Source organism: Melitaea cinxia, chromosome 29, assembly GCF_905220565.1.
Source record: "Melitaea cinxia chromosome 29, ilMelCinx1.1, whole genome shotgun sequence".
Taxonomy (NCBI): Eukaryota; Metazoa; Arthropoda; class Insecta; order Lepidoptera; family Nymphalidae; genus Melitaea; species Melitaea cinxia.
The window spans coordinates 6,022,272-6,043,224 of record NC_059422.1 but is presented as its reverse complement, the minus strand read 5'-3'; the positions used below and the strand labels follow the sequence as shown (position 1 = coordinate 6,043,224).

The following is a 20,953-nucleotide window of genomic DNA, read 5'->3' as shown; positions in this document are numbered from 1 at the left end:
AAATTTTGTCAAAAAAATAAAAATATATATAGGGTTGGGTCACTCTTATCATTTAGGGGTATTAAAATAGATGTTGGCCGATTCTCAAACCTACCCAATATGCCGACAAAATTTCATAAAAATCGATTCAGCCGTTCCGGAGGAGTATTGTAACTGACATTGTGACACGAGAATTTTATATAAGGTTTTTCACTGAATTTTCCTTTAAATCAATATGTCTAATATAGCCTATGTCACTCCTGAATAGTGTAGCTTTCTGTTAATAAAAAAAAAATTCGTGATCGGGTCAATATTTGCGAAGATTACCCCCTACAAACAAACAAAGTTAGAAACTTTATTTCTTTATACTAATAGTATAAGATAGGTACAATTTTAAGACTTTTGAAATTGTATATAGTTTTGGCGTTTCTATGTGTGAGAATGATTTTAATTTGGTAATCTAATATATAAAATTCTCGTGTCGCGGTGTTTGTAGTTAAACTCCTCCGAAACGGCTTGACCGATTCTCATGAAATTTTGTGTGCATATCGGGTAGGTCTGAGAATCGAATAACATCTATTTTTCACCCCCCTAAGTTATACGGGGAGGGGGGGGTTAGGGGGCTTATAACATGTATGGAAAAACAAAGTTTGCGAGGTCATCGAGTATTATTATAAAGTATATCCGTACGAATAGAAAAAAACATGGTTTGATATCGATAATCGATAGTTAGAAGATATCACTCGTGGTTCCAGTCGGACTTTTGATACGATAAAAGAATTCTTGTATTTTTTTTTTTTTTTTTTTTTGTTATTATAATACAAAAACTTAATATTAATTACTAAAAACTCCTAGAAACTTAATCAAGTCTATTTTAGAAGTGTCGCACTCGTCAAGCACACAACTTCTGTGAATGTACGAATCAAAATACTTTGAAACGTTCATTTTTATTTAATCATAGTAGCAGATGTCGATTATAAGTTTATCGATTTCAGATAAATGTAAATAATAGCATATAACGAAAATATTAAGTAGCTTGTTTCATAGTCTTGGTCTAAACGTTCTCAAACTTGTATAGTTATAGTATGTATTTTTTTTTTAATACAATGATAGACTTGCGTTTGACCACTATTTTACCTGCGGTCTAAGATGGAGCACGCTTACCTAGAAGTAACCTATTCACTCGCGACTTAAAGATCCCCAGGTTATAGTTTTCCGGAAACACAGACGCTGGTGGAATATACATCCCTATGTATATTCTTTATCGCGCTTAAAACTTTAATGGAGTGATTTGTATTTGATTTTAAACTGACTTCAAAAGAAGCAGGAGGTTGTCAATTCGATTTGATTTTTTTTCGACTACCTACGTTGTATTACTTGTCTATGTAAATAGTAGTCGTTTTTTTGGTTTCGAGCAAACTTGATTGTAGTTAATCACGGTGGACTTATCTCTGGAAGATATTTACTTTTCTATAATATTCGAACGCTTTTCTGTGAGATTTTAACATGAACTTTTGTGTAGTATATGAGCTTTAATCAATTATCATCTGCAGCTGTTGTCACGAGTCGACCATCTGGGCTCTGCCACAATAAAAATAATTTTGTTTGGACCCCCTTGATTTATGAAATAGACCCCCTTGTATCTTATAGATTTTTGTATTCAATAACATAAATGTGCTTATAATGAAAAATGTTTAAATTGTTATTACGCGTAACTATATAATGTAAATGGATTTCTAAGGGTATCCAACTGGCAATGTGGTTTTTAGAAATTTGTTAAGTTTCTAAATATATAAAATGAAACCCTATATCTTCTTGATCTTACTCTAACTTCAGAACATATTCACGATTCTGTAGAAGTTTCTTCCGGAATAAATATAGTTACGAAAAGTGGTAAATTTTCAAAAATCCATCGGTTATATAAATTTCACGCGTATGGAAAGTTCGCGAGACAGAACAGCTCCTGTAAGAATCTTAACTTTAAAGAACTTGTAAGAACTTACTTTTAAGATGCGATACTTCAACCACAAACTTTTCAAAACTTAGTGGTTTTCAAGCGTCGAATGTACCTACTTAGTAACATTTTTTCCCCAAAGGCTGGCAACGTGCTCACAACTCCACACATCACATCATCAGCTTGATCATACATGCATCATCGGCAAACATCACTTCATCGGCTTGTTTGTCTCCCTTGTAATAAAAAACAAAACAAAAATATTTCTAAGTGTTCGCGAGCAAAGTCGGAAACAAACTATAGTGTATGTAAACTCCTTTTAGAAATGATTCAATATTACTCACACAGGTAGTTCAGGTGATTCTTAAACATAATGATTCATATCTTGTTTACGTAAAAGGTATTATCGATACATAGAGCTTCCTGTTTTAGTGGTATTGATCACGTTTCTATACAAAATAGAAGTACTTTACTGTTTCACCTATTTTAAGTTATGATATATTTGATACTTCATAGATTCATATTTATGTTTACCGGATGCTAACTTGTTAGTCTTATCAATGGTAACGTGCAGTTATAGAGCCTATTTGAAGAGATTTAACCCATCAATAAATTAGAATAAGCTTCGGTAATATAGACTGCCAGAGAAAATGTTTTTTTATGAAAAACTAGCTGCCCGGACAGACTTCGTTGTGTCAAAAGTTAATATTAAAAATTATTATTATTATTATTATTAATATTCTAATAATTAAAACCTTCCGTGGGCCTTTAGGAACATACAAAAAAATAAATTAGCCGAATTGTTTGAGCCATTCTCGAACTATGCGCTTAGCAACATTCATTCACCGTATTTAGTAGAGAAGAAGCATGAGATTGTATTGTTTGCTAATGATACTTCATTAATATTTAAATTACGTAGACAAGAAAACAACTATGACGATGTAAACAATGCTCTCTCTAAACTGGTGCACTGGTTTAGTGTGTATAACTTACTTCGCAATAGTAAAAAATCTAATTGTATCAAATTTTTTGCTCCAAATATAAAACCAATTGATATGCATCCAAAACTCAATGGTGATAAGTTGAACTTAGTTAACTCAACCGTTTTTCTAGGAATCACCATTGATTCAAAGTTGCAGTGGGGACCCCATATCTGTCAATTGACGGATACACTGAGTTCTGCAGCGTACGCGGTTAAAAGGATAAGGTTATTAACAGATGTCGATACAGCTAGATTAGTTTACTTCAGCTACTTCCATAGTATAATGTCCTGTGACATTTTGCAATGGGGCGATGCGGCTGATATTAATGTTATTTTTATTTTGTAGAAAAGGGCCATCCGTTATATTTACAAAATGGGATCTAAAGAATCTCTAACATCCCGACCTTTGCATCGCAGTATATTTATGAAAATATAATGTACATACGGAAAAATACGCATTTATATGTTAATCGTAGTGATCAACATGCCTCACATGATATAATACTCAGGAACGACCACAAATTAATATTTCCTAAATGCCGGCTCAGGAAAAGACGTAGTTCCTTTACAGGAATGTCTATCTTATTATACAATAAGATTTCGGCTGCGCTTCAACCTCTGCCTTTACTGAAGTTTAAAAAAATTACTAAGCGAACTTTATGTAGTAAAGCCTATTATAACATCAATGGATATCTTAATGATAAATAGGCATGGGATTAAATAAAGCTTGACCAGGCTATGTCTTTGATCTCAATCTGTAAATAGATATAGTTAAAATATTGTGAGCAGGTGACATGTGGTGGTTCCGACACACACGATTGGCTGTCTCGTGTTTGTCCTGATCATTTCATGGTCATACTGTTACTTTTTGTCTTGTATATGACTTTAAATTTTTAAAAGAGTACCGAGAGATTTTTTTCTCCGGCTTTTTTTTCTCTCTGCCTACACTAGGGACATTAGTTTATCTTATTTATTGTAATATTTAATAAAGCCGCGGACATAATAAGAAGGTAATGTCTATTGAGACATTAGAAATTTAAATTAACTTAATATTTTGATTATTTCGACTAAGTTAAGGTTGCAAATAATACTGGGTATATTACCCAAGTTTGTACTGTACCCACCCAATGTTAAGATATAAATTTTTATTTTATTGTCTGATTTTTTTGCTGCCTTAACTTTGCCTTAATTATTGTCGAGTTTTTTTTTAAATTTATTTGTATTTTTATTTTTGTAAATGACATTATTTTGACTTTTGTTAAGTGTGTATATCACCTTATGACGAAATAAATGTTTTCATTTCATTTCATTTTTATTTACATACTCGTAGAAATTATAGTAGTTTAAATAAAAAAATACTTTTAAAAAATGATATATTGCCGTCGTTCCTTACTGATTAACGTTGAAATCACCTTAATTAGCGTTGAAATAACATGTAATCAATTGAATGGTTATTTTGTTTTAATACAACTTGATAAGCTAAAAAACGGCACATATGATATATTATTGTAAAAGGATAATTGATAATTTTTTGCCACTCCCTATTCGATATAATTTCGTTTCGGAGATGAGAAACTAGCTGAATAAATATTGTTTTGATTTCATCGTTATTGATCGCTTCAAGGGGTAGGCACACTAGGATTTCTGTGGGGTGGCTCACCCCTGCCTACGTATAAACGCCTACGTCATGCCCACTAAAGCCGCTGTCAGCATGCCGTACACGTTTTACTTCCCGTAGATGCTAGCCTCAACGAAATATTGGATAATTATACATTGTTACTATTATGGCTTTTTATTTAAATGTAGACTATATATATATATATATATATATATATATATATATATATATATATATATATATAATACTGAGGTAGAGCACAATAGGAAATATCCTGTTTAAGATCTGGAGCAGCCCGACTTAGGGAAGTACCTCAACCTTACAGAAGATACCTACAGCTTTCAAGCGGTGTTGTGTTTCTGTGGTGAGTAAGTTGATCAGAGCTCCTGATTGCGGGTAGGGCCGGCAAAGCGATTGCGATGCTTCTGTTGTTGTAGGCGCACGCTTGTTTGCCGATCATTTTGTATATCAAAAAATAAGTATATATATATAGTCTACATTTAAATAAAATGAGTCAACACATGACGAGCTGGACCAATTCAGCTTTTTTTTTTTGGTTTAAAATTTTTCCTAATACTTTGAAGATTGTTCTTACGGCATGAGAAATTAGTAAGGTTTCAGAAAACCTGCGATTAAATTTAAATTTTAAATGTCAGTCCGCAATAAAGAACATCGTCTAGCTGTGTGAATAAGATAATTTAAATTCCTTGCACGTTTGATTTGTCATGTACGAGCGTAAGAATTTCTAGAGCATACTAGATAGCAAGATGGAATTTGTAGTTGCACTGTTCCTTGAATGGAAATCTTACTATATATAAATCTCGTGTCACAATGTTTGTCCTCAATGGACTCCTAAACCACTTAACCGATTATAATAAAATTCGCACACCATGTGCAGTTCGATCCAACTTAAAAGATAGGCTATATTTTATTTTGATATATTATGTTATTATTATATTTCAGAAAAAAATAAGGTGATACGAAGTTCGCCAGGTCAGCTAGTCAAACAATATAATCCTTACTGCTTTTGAATTTCTTAATATGTAGTAAAAAGATTTGTGATTAATGATCGAGCGCAATGGTTTTTCATGCTTTCCAAGGCAATATTTGAGGGCTCATCATGACAAACACCCAAACCAGAAATAAATACTAACAAACACAACAAATACCCAGCTCAAGCGGTAATTACACTTCCTATCGTCACGTTTGCAGGATCTTTCGTCAATATTACACCAGTACGGTTGTCCACCCACGCGTAGGTACATATAATTATATTAGTCTCGCGACAAAAACAAAGTTCGTCTCTTGAATACAAATAATTCTTCGCTTCTTAGAGGGTGGGCCGCTCACCCCCATTCTATCTCCTCCACTTCTACCTACGCCCTTGCGGTTATATAATTATCTTAATTAATTTTCACATCGAAAATAATAGTTGTTTTCAACACTCCTTTACGAAACTCGTTAAACGTTGTAATAAATAACTTCTATTTTTGAAGGGTTAGAACTTTTTTTGAGATAAACAAACAAAAAGCGTAAGGAAGTTCGTGATTTAGTGTTTTTTTTTTTCGTACATGACAATTTTAATCCTACTGATATTATGAATGAGAAAACTTTTTTTTTAAATTATATTAACAACATCCACGGCTCTTAGTTACCCATGCCATTTGTATTACATAGAATACTAGCTGACCTGGCGAACTTCGTATCACCTTATTTTTTTCTGAAATATAATAATAACATAATATATCAAAATAAAATATAGCCTATCTTTTAAGTTGGATCAAACTGCACACGGTGTGCAAATTTGACTAAAATCGGTTAAGTAGTTTAGGAGTCCATTGAGGACAAACATTGTGACACGAGATTTATATATATTAAGATTTGTTACTATACGGCGTTCCTTTTTTTCACAATAGTTTAATTTCAGAGCAGTTCTAAAACTGTAGAATTTCTAAATTGAGAAAACTTAAACGGATGTTTGTTACTTATTTACGCAAAAACTACTAAAGCGATGGCGTTGATGCTTAATACTTAGAAGACCAGCGATCCAGATGAACGCACAGGCTGTTTTTTATCTCGACATTCCCAAGGGATAGAAAGCTATGCAGGAAAAACCGCAAGACGTAGCCGGTCATGTTGTTGTCAGTTTTAATTTCGCGTTCCTGTCTCTAGAAATACCACAATTAATCCATACAAAACGACTCTGGCAGACTAATGTTATCTTAATGTCGTTTGTTTAAGGTGTTATTTTGATCGTTTCTTTAGTACAGAGTGAAGAGGAGTTACGTTTTATATCTTGTATGTAGACGAAGACTGGAATGTTGTAATGAATTTATTCCGATGATGTATCATCACACTGATAGCGATTAGTACGCGCGTCTTTTAAAACTTTTTTGTTTGCTTAACTTTTGGGTGAATTTTGTTTAATCTTTCTATATAAATAAAAATGAATTTTGCTAAGCACATAACTTGAGAATGGCTCGACCAATTCGGCAAATTTTTTTTTGGATGATTCTTAAGGCCCTCGGATGGTTTTCATACCCAAAAAATAATAATTTTACTATTAACTTATTACAGAACGAAGTCTGTCCGGGCAGCTAGTTTAATATAAATAAAATGCTGCAAACTCAACGGTCACGTTCATTAGTGTAAAATATAGAGCAGGGTGTCCGGAAACATAAATGCAAGACATATGCACTGCTTATACAAAGCGTCACGAGCCACGAATCCACCAATTACTAGTAGGTAAAGCAGGCAGTTACTATGACCAAACCTCTAAAGAAGGCGATTTTTTTTTTTCAATAATATACTAATTTCTACATATTTACCAATAAAATACGTATTGATATCTAATAATCAGCTATTATTTTGTTCAGTGGACATCTTTTCCGTTAACGCCTCAATGAACAAATTCTGATTAATAATTCTATGAGGAATATTTTACCACAATTTATAAAAGATGAGGAATGTAGTTGTCTCTATTTTTAATAGTTGAATATATGATTTATTTCTAAATATGTTCATGTTATGTCCTGTTTGGTCAATGCAAACGTTAACCAGGGTTTTTCCTGATTATTTATCGCTTTAAACACGCTATATTGCTGTAATTATGAGGATGACAATGAATAAAAATATTAGTTGTTTTATATTATTTTATTATATTGTATTTTTATGTAACAAACTAAATGCGAAATGACCGACTCGTTTCCTAAGATAAAACAACATGTTTAGAACCAATTTAAATCTGAACTCATGGTTATTTGGTTTTTGTAATCTTCTTCTTCTCTTGCAATCAAAATTTATATAAAAACGAGCTGACTCGGCAAACTTTGTCATGCCGCTAAACGCTATTTAAAAATAGAGGTTGGAGGTAGAAGTTGAAAATTTAGTATTTTTCAGCGCCAAATCATAATAAAATAAAAAATTAATAATTTATCTATAATATTAAAAAAAAATTAGGGGTGGAAAATGTTCGATTCTCAGACCTACCCAATATGCAAAAAAAATTTTATGAGAATCGATCAAGCCGTTTCGGAGGAGTTTAACTACAAAAACCGCGACACGAGAATTTTATATATTAGATAAAACTTATGTATTGTCCGTATTCAATGACCTTTTGTAAAGCCTAGCACTATAAAAGTACCCCTTTTATACCGTGGCGCTCGAAATGTTAACCATTACCTTCAAAAACAAACACTTATAATTAAGAAAAAAAAAATATGAATATGAAAATTTGCAACGCATACAGTCTGAAGAGTCTTAACACGTTGAACGCCAGACCAAAAACCATGTTTAGTCCAGTGGGCCGCGACGGACACCATGTGACTGCCATTATATTGGGTCCAAGAGGCCGTGTCGGACACCATGTGTCCGCATGCCCTCGATCACTTCAGAAGCCTCTAGGGAGCCGACAGACAGTGTTTCGACTGTTTTTACTAAGGCAAGTGACCCGCGCGGCCTCACAGTGCAATAAGGCCACATAGCACAAAAAAAAAAATCGAAAACACTTTGAATTTATAGGCTTTTTAACAAATTGTTTCCAAAAATGTTATAGCTGGTGTCTGCCACTTGAGATCTTGGAAAATAATGGGTAAATAACTGTTTCCGTCAGTCGCCCATTATTTTTGAGGTTTTCGCTGACAATATTTGCAGAAAAACACCTTAACAATTTTTTGACGATTCTCGATTTATTGGTGTGGCCCCAGGCGAAAGTATGCTGTCGGACATATGGTGTCCGTCATGGCGTCCAACGTGTTAAGCGCGGTTCGCGCTAACATCCTTCCGCTACAGAGGCGCTTTCAATAAAAACTGGGAACACGCCAAGATCTTAACATTTCCTATATGAAAATCGGAATAAGCTCTTTATATATTTTATGTTTGCGTCAGTGTTACATAATTATGTGCCGTAATATAATAATTATATAAAAGATTACCTCGCTCGGCTGGGAACTATTCTCATGTCTTATTAAACTGCTAATTGACAAGGCACTGATGTATAAATTATTACGAAGGTAAAAGAAAACTCGTAGCTTTATATTTTATTCTGTTTCTATATTCGAAAAACGATTCATTTTACATACGAACCGTTCAATGTTGAACTTTTAAACTAATTAAAAAAATAGAATATAAACAACCTTAATAGATTGAAAAAGCTTTGCCGGTAAAAACAGAAACACACATGCCGAAACTACTACAAACATAAATATAGCTCATACAAACATTTGTCATCAACGGACATCGAAATCACCAATGGCCAATGTGTCATCAAATAGCATAAACAGTAGCGTCTCAAACATAGTTTATGATTCTGTTCACTAGTAATAACATTACACGTGGCCTTCGTCGTGCTATTGTGGTTGAAGTTTATACTTTATTTTGTATTAATACTTACTGGTAACCTGTTTTATTATTATTCTTTATTGCACCAAATAATTTTACTATTGTCATTATATGGTGATGACTGGGCAAAACATATGAGTTCACGCCATTTTTAGCGTGAACTTGTGGAGGCCTATGTCCAGCAGTGGACTGTGGTAGGCTGAAATGATGATAAATGATGATGATGATGATGTCATTAGGGTCTTGCAAAGGCGAAATTATCTTTAATCTAAAAGAGATTTTTACCAGTCAACCCTTAGTAGTGAGAGATGATGTGAACGGGGGACAAAGTAGAAAAAGAAAAATATACCATACGCTACAGCCAGTAACATCCCGCTGGACATACTGCGGGTTGGCGGATATATCCCCCTGCTATGAGTTACGATCGCTATCAGGTGTTGTGTTGTTGTGGGTGTGATAACGACCGGGTCAGACAGCGTGCTCTCCGAGGCACGGCGATGAGACCCACAAGGGCAGACGTCCAAACTGGAAACAAATATTTGTAGAAATTCAAATATCCATCCCGAGCGAGAATCGAACCCACAATCGGTCGGTATATTTATTTATTTATTTATTTATTTAATATTCGGAAAACCAACAGCACAAATAACAACACATAGCAAATTGAACTAAACAACATTTGGCTAATGAAAGGTCTTCACGTATAAGAACTAGTACATAAATAAACATATCATGCGGACAGAGTAGTTGCACGTCAAGATATTATTACATAACCTTTTTTGAACATTACATATACATATATCAACTAAACAATGCAAAGAAATTCTGGTTCAATAATCGCCTCGCCACCACCACACCCGAACAGAATACATCAAAATCGCTCTGTCTACACAAATTATTTAAGCCTTTACTCGCGCGCCACAGGAAAGCATTTTGACAGTAATTTGTGGATACCAGAGGTAGTTGAATAGGTGTGTAGTGCCGTACTGATTTCAATGGTACAATGAAATTAATTTTAGAAAGTAGTTCCGGAGAGTTAATTTTATTAGTAATAAGTTTTATTAAAAAAATAATGTCAGCAATTTCACGACGTTTGTATAAAGGAAGCAAGTGGAATCGTGCACATTGATTAAGGTAAATAGTAGAGGAGTACGGTAGCTTTAGACGAAAACACAAAAACTTAACAAATTTCATTTGTAGTTGCTCGATTCTATTTGTGTACTTTTTATAGCGGGGATTCCAGATCTCTGATCCATATTCTAAGATACTCCTAACAAACGTGCAGTATAAAATCTTAATAGTTTTAATGTCCTTAAAATTTTCTGAAGTTCGCATGATGAATCCCAGTGCTTTCGAGGCTTTCTTAATAATTTCATCAATATGCTCATCGAAGAGAAGCTTCGAATCGTGGATCACCCCAAGATCCCGCACTTTCGTAAGTCTCTGTAAATTCTGACCCTTTAGTCGATATTCTGATGGAATGTGGGCTGACTGACGACAGAATGACAAAAGTGAACACTTAGATGGATTAAGGTCCAATTTATTTAATTCGCAATAATTGCTCAGACGTAATAAATCCGCCTGAAGGTCAACCACGTCGGATCTGGTTGCGATTGTCTTGTAAATCTTCATGTCGTCAGCAAAACATAGCAATTTAGAGTGTCGAAAGCATGATCCAATATCATTTACAAAGATCAGAAACAGCAGTGGACCTAAGAGGGAACCCTGGGGCACACCACTAGGAACAACAACCCAACTAGATATGTAGTTGTTGATAACTACAGCCTGGGATCTGTTAGAAATATAGGACTCAAACCACCTAAGTAAGTCACCACAAATTCCAATATTTTCGAGCTTACGGATGAGGGTAGGATGATGTATTCTATCAAAACATTTGCTGTAATCCGTATAAATAACATCCACTTGCCCTCCCCTCACCATACCACTAATTATAAATTCGTTTAACAAGATAAGGTTAGATACAGTTGACCGTTCTTTCAGAAAACCATGTTGGGAATCGGAAAAAGAGTTTTTAAGTGAAGAATATAATTGTTTATATACTATTTTTTCGAATACTTTAGCTACAACGCATAATTTTGAGACTGGTCTATAATTTGAAACATCGGATTTTGATCCTTTTTTGTGTATTGGTGTTATAAAAGCTGACTTCCATATGGATGGAATATTATTTTCTGACATAGATTTTACGAATAATAAATGAATAGGCTTAGAGATAGATGCGGCGCATTTAACAAAGAAAATAGGAGGCAAATAGTCGGGACCAGCTGACTTATTAATGTCCAATGATAAAAGAAGCTTAGAAACTTCATTTATGTTAATATAAACACTTGAAACGTTAGTTAATGCCGGGATATTACTGTCTAGGGCTTGATTTGTATATCCCGATGAGGAAGAGGGTTGAATAAAAGTTGAATAAAAAAACTCTGAAAAAAGATTAGCAATAGAAGTCCCATCTGTTGCAACCATGCTGCCGTATTTAATGGTATTCGGCATGTTATGTGATTTATATCGTGATTTTACAAACGTCCAAAAATATTTAGGGTTGTCTTTAATTGATTTTTCAACACATGATATATAATTAAGATAACACTCAGATTCAAGGTGATTAACTCTTTTTTTGAGTAGCTTATAAGTGAGAAAGTCCGAAAGGTTACCATAGTTTTTAAACTTTTTATAATATTTATACTTTTCTTTTATACATTTTTTTAAGGACGGTGAATACCAAACAGGATATTTATTTTCTCGACAAATTTTAGAGGGTATATATAAATCTATTATTTTATTTATGAGTGAGTAAAAAATATCGACAGCAGATTCAATATCTCTGTTTAAAAATTCTTCATGCCAATTAATAGTATCTATTTGACGGTTTATTAATTCGTAATTCCCCTTGTGAAAAATACGTTTTAACCTTGATTCTGGCTTTAGGCATACATTAAGATGGGATTTTAAACTAATAATAAGGGCTTTGTGATGCGGATCGAGAGGAACCAATGGATCAAAACATTCAGTAACGTCAACGGTGGTGTTAGATAATACTAGGTCTAAAATTTTACCGTGACTGTTCAAAACACCATTGAACTGGCTTAAGTCAAATGTACAAAGTTCATCAATTAATATATGTTCATCAGGGCTAGTCACATTACTCGCCGTAAATGAACCGTCACTGCTATATACCCAAGTTATACCACTCAAATTATAATCTCCGACGATCAAAAAAATGTCATTAGGTCGATTCAATATACATCTACCGAGCATACTTAAATGATTCTGTAGTTGATCTGAAAAAGTCAACCCCATTTTCTGTTGACACAAATAAATAACGCATAAGTTTAGTTTTACAGACCTATTACTATTATTACATTTAATTGGTAAAGATAACCACATGTCTTCTGCGGTAGAATTAAATTGAAACTGCGAGGTAGCATGAAAATCCTTCTTTACGGCAATTAGCACACCGCCACCGCGACTTTGTTTAGTGAAGTCGTAATTCCTATCTCGCCGCCATACAATATATCTAGCATCAAACAATTCTGAGTCACACACACTATCCAATAACCATGTCTCCGTTAAAATGATTACGTCATATGAATTAAGGCATACATTTCTATAGAAAATTGAAGTCTTGGATCGCAGTCCCCTGACGTTCTGATAGTAAATGTTCACATTATATTTACTTACAAAATTTCTACTATAAGAATCCATTGCTAAGTTTCAAATTAATTTTTAAAATAACTACAAAGTAAAAATAATAATCAAAAGTATAAATCCAGAATAATATTAAGTTATAGGTATAATTGATTAATAATACCGTCAAAACATTCAAAGGACTGCGAACGAGCGAAGCACACGACAGGTTGTGAAAATAATAATGAGAATTAGTCGTACGGGTGCAACAAGGAAAGAATAAGCTATTAGACAACGCGTACAATGCAATCCTATGGAGGCAAAGCGAGAGCGATACAATTTTGTTATTTGCTGTGCTTATTTGAATGGTATCGCAAAGTAAACAATAGCAAAGCGATTCAGGTGGAAGTGGCAATCCAGACGTTACAAACATTTTATAAAACTCACTCAAATTAATAATTTCAAAACTACGGATGAGTTTGAAAGCAAAAGTATTAAAGCCAATAATAATCAAAAAATTAAATCGCACCAACATTATAAGCAATGAAGCGGGTAAAGTGTAACAGGCTAAACAAACTTGTTTAAATCACTCAACTTATTAACTATAAACACTCCAGAGTTATCATTTTTTCTTACATGAATTTTGCCGAATTTAACCCACACGTAAGCATATTTTTTCTCTTTTGCAGTTTGTTTGACCTTATTTAACAATTGTTTGGACTCAGAATTCAAATGATCATTCACAAATACGCGTTGCTGTGACCCATGAAAACCCAAATCTTCAGCTTTCAACAGTTTATGATTGCGCGCTGCCGATATAAAATCCTCCTTGATGTATCGATTTAAAAAGCATATCACTATTGCCTTCTCCTTTGAGTTGTACGTAGGCACTCTTGAGATATAATTTATCTGAGTTTTTGGAAAGCTATATCCGATCTCCCTACAGATGGCTTCAGCAATTTGGAATAAATTTTCATCTTTCCTTGATGGCACGCCCTTAATCTCCACATTATTCAGTCGTGATCTTTGCTCAGAATTTGACAGCTGAGAATTTAGATTGTTAATTTTACCTTCAGCAGCAGACAATCTACCCTCCAAATCTACGACTTTTTTGTCTATATCAGCAGACTTCACTTTAAGGTCATCAATTAATCCAGCCGAAAAGTTGCACGACTTTTTTAAATCGGCAATGTCTGCTTTCATGGATTTGATTTCTTCCACCAAGTTCGGAAGACAATCCAATTTGTCCTTGATTTCATGGAATTCCGCCATCTGTAGCTTGATCTCCCGAATCTCATGCAAAATAGTGGCTGATGAAGCTGGTTCAATAGGACTAAGAGGAGCTGAACTAGCGGTTCTGCAGGACGGACATCTCCAAGCTGATCGGCGGTCCGTGCCCAATCTTCTCCAGCCAGCCTCAGTCAAGCCCGCACAACCGAAGTCCAACTGTTTCCCACACGCGGAGCATTGAACGCCGTCGGAGAATTGGTTGTTACAAATTGTACATCTGCCCATAGTGAACTGTGCAAATATTAATATCACTGCTTGAGGTGAGAAAAAGGTTTGCGATCCCTGAGATTCTCAGAAAACGACGTACGTGTTGGTCAGCTGTCCGAATGAGACTGACACTACTATATAGGCGCCTACACGGCACCCAACCACTACGTACACAAGAACAGTTGTTATTTTGTAAATAACTCCTGTAATTTTCATCATAATTAAGAAGAAAAGCTGATTAGGAATGTCGGTAATGAAATGTATTGAGATAAGCTCAATCTTGGGAAAATTACTCTTAACGTGATATAATTACACGTAACGCCATCTTACGATAAGAGGTTAAACTAAATAGCCCTTTGGTGCACTTCGCAGTGACCCTGCTATTCTACACTAGGGGTTGTAGGTTCGATTCTAACCGCAAGTCTGGGTGTGATATGTATTTATTTATTATTATTAGTATATAACTATATATCGATGGCTCCTAAGTATACTGAGTCAACTCTACTTTTAATAACTTTATTTTTTTGTTACATAGGTAGATAGGAAATGAAATAAATGTTATTAATATCTTAAAAAATGAAATTATCAAAAGTTGTTAGTTGACTCAGTATACTTAGGAGCCATCGATATGTTCATTTATTGCAAGAAAAAATATTTCTTGTGGGTATCGTAACTTTTTTTAATGTATGTTACGTCATAACTTTTTACTAGGTGGACTGATTTCGATAATTCTTTTTTAATCCAAAAGCGGTGCTTGTTTTGTGGTCCCATTTAAATATCGACTTTTTTGAGTAATCTTTGATAACGCGTATTTACTTGACTATTTTTACGTCTACCTACGTTGTATTATTTATTACTCGTCGATTTAATTGAAGTCGGGTTGTTTCGTTTGCGAGTAAAAATATTTTGATTTATTGGTTCAGATTACTTATATAAATATTTTGATTGAAACATCCCACGACTGGTAGTACGTACTCTTTGTCCATGCAGGAGAAGCGTCTGAGATTAATCCATTATTATATTTATATTTTATTATCTTATTTTGTTTTATATAAAATTAGTATTGACTCATATATAACTGAAAAGCTAATTTATATAAATAAAAATAATATACTTAAATATTAATTAATTGTTCAAAATTATTAATTAATAAAAAAAATTATCTGACTAGCTTTGACATGTGAATGCTGTGTCACCTACAAAGGTGCACACATCAGAATTAATTAGCATTATCGTTTACAAAAATGTTATCATGTGTGGTACTGCTTGTGTCCTATTTAAATAAATAAATAATTTCTTAAAACACTATTTTGTTACTAAATTTTAAGAATTTTATTTGTAAGATGACCGTGATGATTTTACCTACATGTTAAGTTTGTCATACAATAATTTATTCTATAATCTGAAATTCTTAGTTCTTATTTAAATTGTTCGTGAAAACGAGTCACGAACGCTCGTATGTAAATAAAGCGAGCGAAACAGGATATAGGATAAATTTATTGTTTTCATTTATAAAGGAAGCTTACTATTGGGATCCAGGTCGGGTCGTTCCTGTGTCGAGTTAATGTTTTTAATATTGGATCGTGATATCTAATCTAATCTCTAATAAGGCCAGTCTGGCAGTAAGATTGCGTCTGGTTCTTTACTCCTTTTTCAGTCAGAGCTCTTTATTTGTATTTATTTGTTCATTTGGCTAAAGAACTAAATACATATGAAATAATTTTGAAAATTTTAAATATTATTAAAATATCATTTAATAAAACATGTATTTAAATTAAACGTATGAACAACATTGAACAAAAATAAACTTTAATCTGTAATGTAAGAATATTTAAATCTTCATCTACGCTGTACTTCTATACTTTAAATATTATAAAGAGAAAATATTCGATTATTTTTGGTTATAATCATAAATTCTAAAAGTATTGGAGCTATTTTAAAAATTCTTTAACTAGGATAATGATGAGTAAGATAATCGTAAACTATACATTAACGAGAGAAAACTCAATAGCCAAAATCATGTTATCCACGGGCGAAGCCTCTAGTAGAAAACCGGTACCTATAATATTATGATAAGATTCAACCTGTAACATCCCATTGCTGGACATATACCTCTTCCTCTACGTAGGAGCTCCTCCACTTCCTGTTGGCAGATTAACTTAAACGGTCTACAACATTATTAATATTGTTAATATTCTAAATATCTGATTACTAGGCGAATAATCTGAAAATTGTACAAAATGTCAGATTTTCGTGACTTCGTTTAAATACAAAGTTTTCGTTGTCGTTCCAAGAGAGAAGCTTTAATGTATTATTTTCTTTACAGCATTATGGGAAGAACAGGAAGCTCCAGAGTACGACATCGACTCGGAGGATGAGCGGTGGCTCAAACAACAAAGGCATCCTGAACTAACAGGTGAGCCGTTGTTTGTCACTTTGCCACCAACGTAAACTTACCGTAAGTTCAAGGTACGCCGACGTTAGCTGGATATTTTACAGGTATGTAATCATAGAACAAATGTCTAGTTGTTGCTAGCTGCTAGTAGATATAGTTATCTGATGTTTGGAACTGATGCTTATGGATATACATGTATGTACTAAAAAGGAAATAATTACTTTGAGCCCATCTTCGACTAAATGCTATCTTTAACAGCGTAGGTTAATAATTTTAACGAACATAATTTATAACATCATTTTTTCTGAGAGTTATTACCGATAAGAGCGTCTTGAGAGTTTTGCTTCTTTGGAAAAGTCAAATCATACCCTTCTGCAAAAGTTGGTTTTTTCCTTAACGTTTATTAAGTAACTCGTCCATTTTTATCCGGAAAATAATTTGTTTATCATCTTGTAGATAATGTTAAATGTATTTATAAAATCTGGATTATTTGTGTCCAAAAGGTCGTACCGTAATAATAACACTTAGTATTACTTTTGATTAGGAGTTATTATGTTCGTCGTAAAAATTGGTGTTAAGCATGCCGAATTAAAATTTAATATTTTATTAAATATACAGCTCATAGTCAGTCAAGAGTCAGTGAACACTGTGTAGTATGTATTTCGTTTGAATCGAGAATGAATTATAGAAACCTATTTAGAAGTTTGGTAACTTAGTTTAGTTTTTTACAAACAAAAAAAAATAACCCCTAATTGACATATAAAAAATGCAATATATAAATATAGAAACTGGGCTTAATACGTTTGTCCGTCCTCCACCAGAGCTGAAGTTCGAACAAATGATGGACAAGCTGGAGCGGAGTTCTGGACAGACGGTGGTGACGCTGAACGAGGCGAAACTGCTTCTGGAGAGGCACGATGACCTCGTCATAGCTGTTTACGACTACTGGCTAAACAAGCGACTAAACACTGTGAGTTCTAGAACTAAAGATGTTATTTGATCTTTTTTGGCGCTGTCAATAACATTCGTCACGCGGAATTTCACTGTTTTGGACTCCCCTAACAAATATACAAAACCTTGCCCTCTACCCATAAATGATTTCATTGATTATCCCATAATGATTGAATATATTAAAATAGTCTACAGATTAATTTTATTTAGGTTTTTGCAATAGTGGCAGTGACTAGGCCATCACTCTGCATTAATGTGATTTGGAATTACGACGCAAATCTATTTTCGATACATACTGATTTCTTAACAAACGAATTCGTGTTTTCCATATAAAAACTTAGCAGCACTTTATGTTGAAATGTCTTATATCTGGAGTAGTTTGAAAATTTAGAATATGTAAAAAAATATATATATACCTGTTGAAAATGTTCATTGCTCGCTTCAGCCTGTAATATCCCACTGTTGGGCATAGGCCTCTTTCCCCATATATGAGAAGGATCAGAGCTTAATCCACCACGCTACTCCAATGCGGGTTGGCGGATATATTCCCTACTATGAGTAACGATCGCTATCAGGTGTACATGATAACAACCGGGACCGACCGCTTAACGTGCTCTCCGAGGCACGATGGGGAGATCCACAAGGACTTCACAAACACCCAGACCATGGCAAACATCTGTATGGCCAATACAAATGTATGTCATGTGCGGGGATCGAACCCGCAACCGCCAGCGCAACCGGCAATGTTCATTGAAATAAAGCTTATTAGTATTACGAGTAAGAAAAATGTTTATTAGATGTAAATAGAGTCGATGGTTATCTTACAGCAACACCCGTTAGTCCTGTCGGTCAAGACTGATAGTCGACCCGGTCAGTCTGCGAACAATCCTTACCTTGCATTTAGACGTCGAACGGAAAAGATGCAGACGAGAAAGAACAGGTTCGTAGTTAAACCAATAAATATATTTTGCACTAGGAAGTGAATCCTGATTCTGGAGTCCGGAATCACACACAAAGCACGAGGTCATTTGCCCAGAATACAACGAATACATGTATGCAGTGGTGTAGCGTAGTTTTTTGCCGCTCGGGACCCATCGAAAATTTGCCGCCCGTACCAATTCATAGATTAGATAGGTAGATTTTGCCGCCCCCAATCGTGTGTCGCCCGGGGCAGCCCCCCCCCCCGACTATATGATTAATACAAATGTTTTGTCATGTCAAAGCTCGACCACTAGACAAATGAGTCAGTTGCTATGTATCTTCAAACGTCCATAAGTTCATACTATATAATTATGTTATGTTTTAGATTTAAATGTGATCTTGTACAATATTGCAATTTAATTGGAAACCAAGCTATTTGCTTGCCTAATGCCGCTTAAATTCAATAAATCCACAGAATCGGCTTCGGATAACAAGATACGCAGAAGTCGGTATCGAAATGGAATATGTTTTCAACGCAATTTGATGAGTTTTGTTTTGATAAATATTCACAAGTTTTGGAATAAGCATTCCAAAACACAATCATAAAAGCTATCATAATAAAAACATATTCTCAAAATAATGAATAAAAATACCGAGCTATATTTTTTTAAACTCCTGAGCTGATTGGAGCGTATTTGAAATATTTATTAACGTCCAACTTTAGCTTATATAAAAATAAATCAAACAATTAACCGTGTAACTTAAATGCCATCCGTCAAAAAAGTATAAAAACTCGGTTCCATATTGAAGAAAACGTTTGGTTTTCCTTCTAAACCATTACCTTTTGAACATGTTTGAAATCGATTGGTTCGAGAGACAAACGAACCGTTTTTTTTTTTTCAATATAGAAACCGGGCGTAAAGTCACTAATCGTCGTCACTAGCTGTACCAATATGTCAATCGTTAGGAAAAACGACGAGAGCTCGTACGAGAAGATGCTCAAGCTACGAAGAGACCTGGCTCGGGCTCTATCGCTATTGGAGCTGGTGGCGCGGCGCGAGCGCGCCAAGAGAGAACTCGTGCGGCTCACTGCTCTACTGGCTGAACGCCGCTACGCTGCTGGTGACTTCGCCAGCCAGTTGCTGCCAGACCCACCGCCCAGGTGCGTTCTCACACTCTCACACTCTGACACTCAGGACACATTGCACAAAACCGAAGACACACCCCCCCACTGTCGCTGCCGGAGCGTATTGCGCGCTACCCAGGTGTGCTACACACACGACACATAGTACACTCACCCCTCATCCCTGCTGTAGCTTTTTGAACTAAAACTTCTTTTCTTAGACTTCGGGAATAAGCTAAGTAAGCATGAACGGAAGTTGAAAGGGAGTAAGTTAGATGGAGCTAAAGAAGTTTTACTTCGGTCGTGTGGTCTAATGCACATTAGTTTTTTTTTTTTTTTGAAGTAAAACTTATTTACGCACGCTTGACTTTGGGAGTAAGCTGGTGAAAGCGTGACGAGAGCGTTACGAAAAGTGTGATCGGACGTGGCGAACTGAAGTTAAGAGGGAGATTTAAGTCAGTGAAGATAGAAAGAGAGAAAGTTACGTTTCGTATATCACTGTAGGGGCAAGAGAAAGAGAGAGGTGCGAGCACATATTTTCTTTCTCTCTTTCTCTCATAGCCACACGTTTCGTATATCTAAGATACAGTGCAGGCCTAATAGAAGAAAAGAAGTTTTACTTCGGTCATGTGGTCTAAAGCAAATCCTAATGGTAAGCGGTAACCGGAGACTTAGATGCCTGCAACTACAAAACATCGCGAACATCGTCCTTACCCCCCCTCCCCCCCCCCCCCCCCCTCCCAAAAGCTCTTATCACCTTACTCACCACAGAAACAACACTGCTTGAGAGCAGAATTATTTAGCTGTGATCTTGTAAGGTCAGAGATATTACCTGCTTTACACACCCTAATAAAACAAATTTGCCACATAACTAAAAGTAAAAGTAAAAGAACATATTTTCTAATAATGATTTTGTATTCCCAGACCGCAGTACACAGCCGTGCCGTTGACAGCACCCAGCTTTAGACGCGAATACACAGTTACTCATTACCCGCCACGTGCGCCCTCCACACCCGTCGACCAGCCGAGACAGGTGGGTGGTGCTC

General features: G+C 34.8%; 1 protein-coding gene across 1 annotated transcript in view; it reads left to right on the top strand.

Annotated features, from left to right (window-relative positions):
- The window catches only part of LOC123667762, a 119,437-nt gene that overhangs the window by 88,406 nt on the left and 10,078 nt on the right, over positions 1-20,953 (top strand). The window contains exons 3-7 of the mRNA XM_045601601.1: positions 16,844-16,933; positions 17,734-17,882; positions 18,691-18,803; positions 19,752-19,950; positions 20,839-20,940. Coding sequence (XP_045457557.1) covers positions 16,844-16,933; positions 17,734-17,882; positions 18,691-18,803; positions 19,752-19,950; positions 20,839-20,940 — 653 coding nt within the window. The remainder of the gene's footprint in view (positions 1-16,843; positions 16,934-17,733; positions 17,883-18,690; positions 18,804-19,751; positions 19,951-20,838; positions 20,941-20,953) is intronic.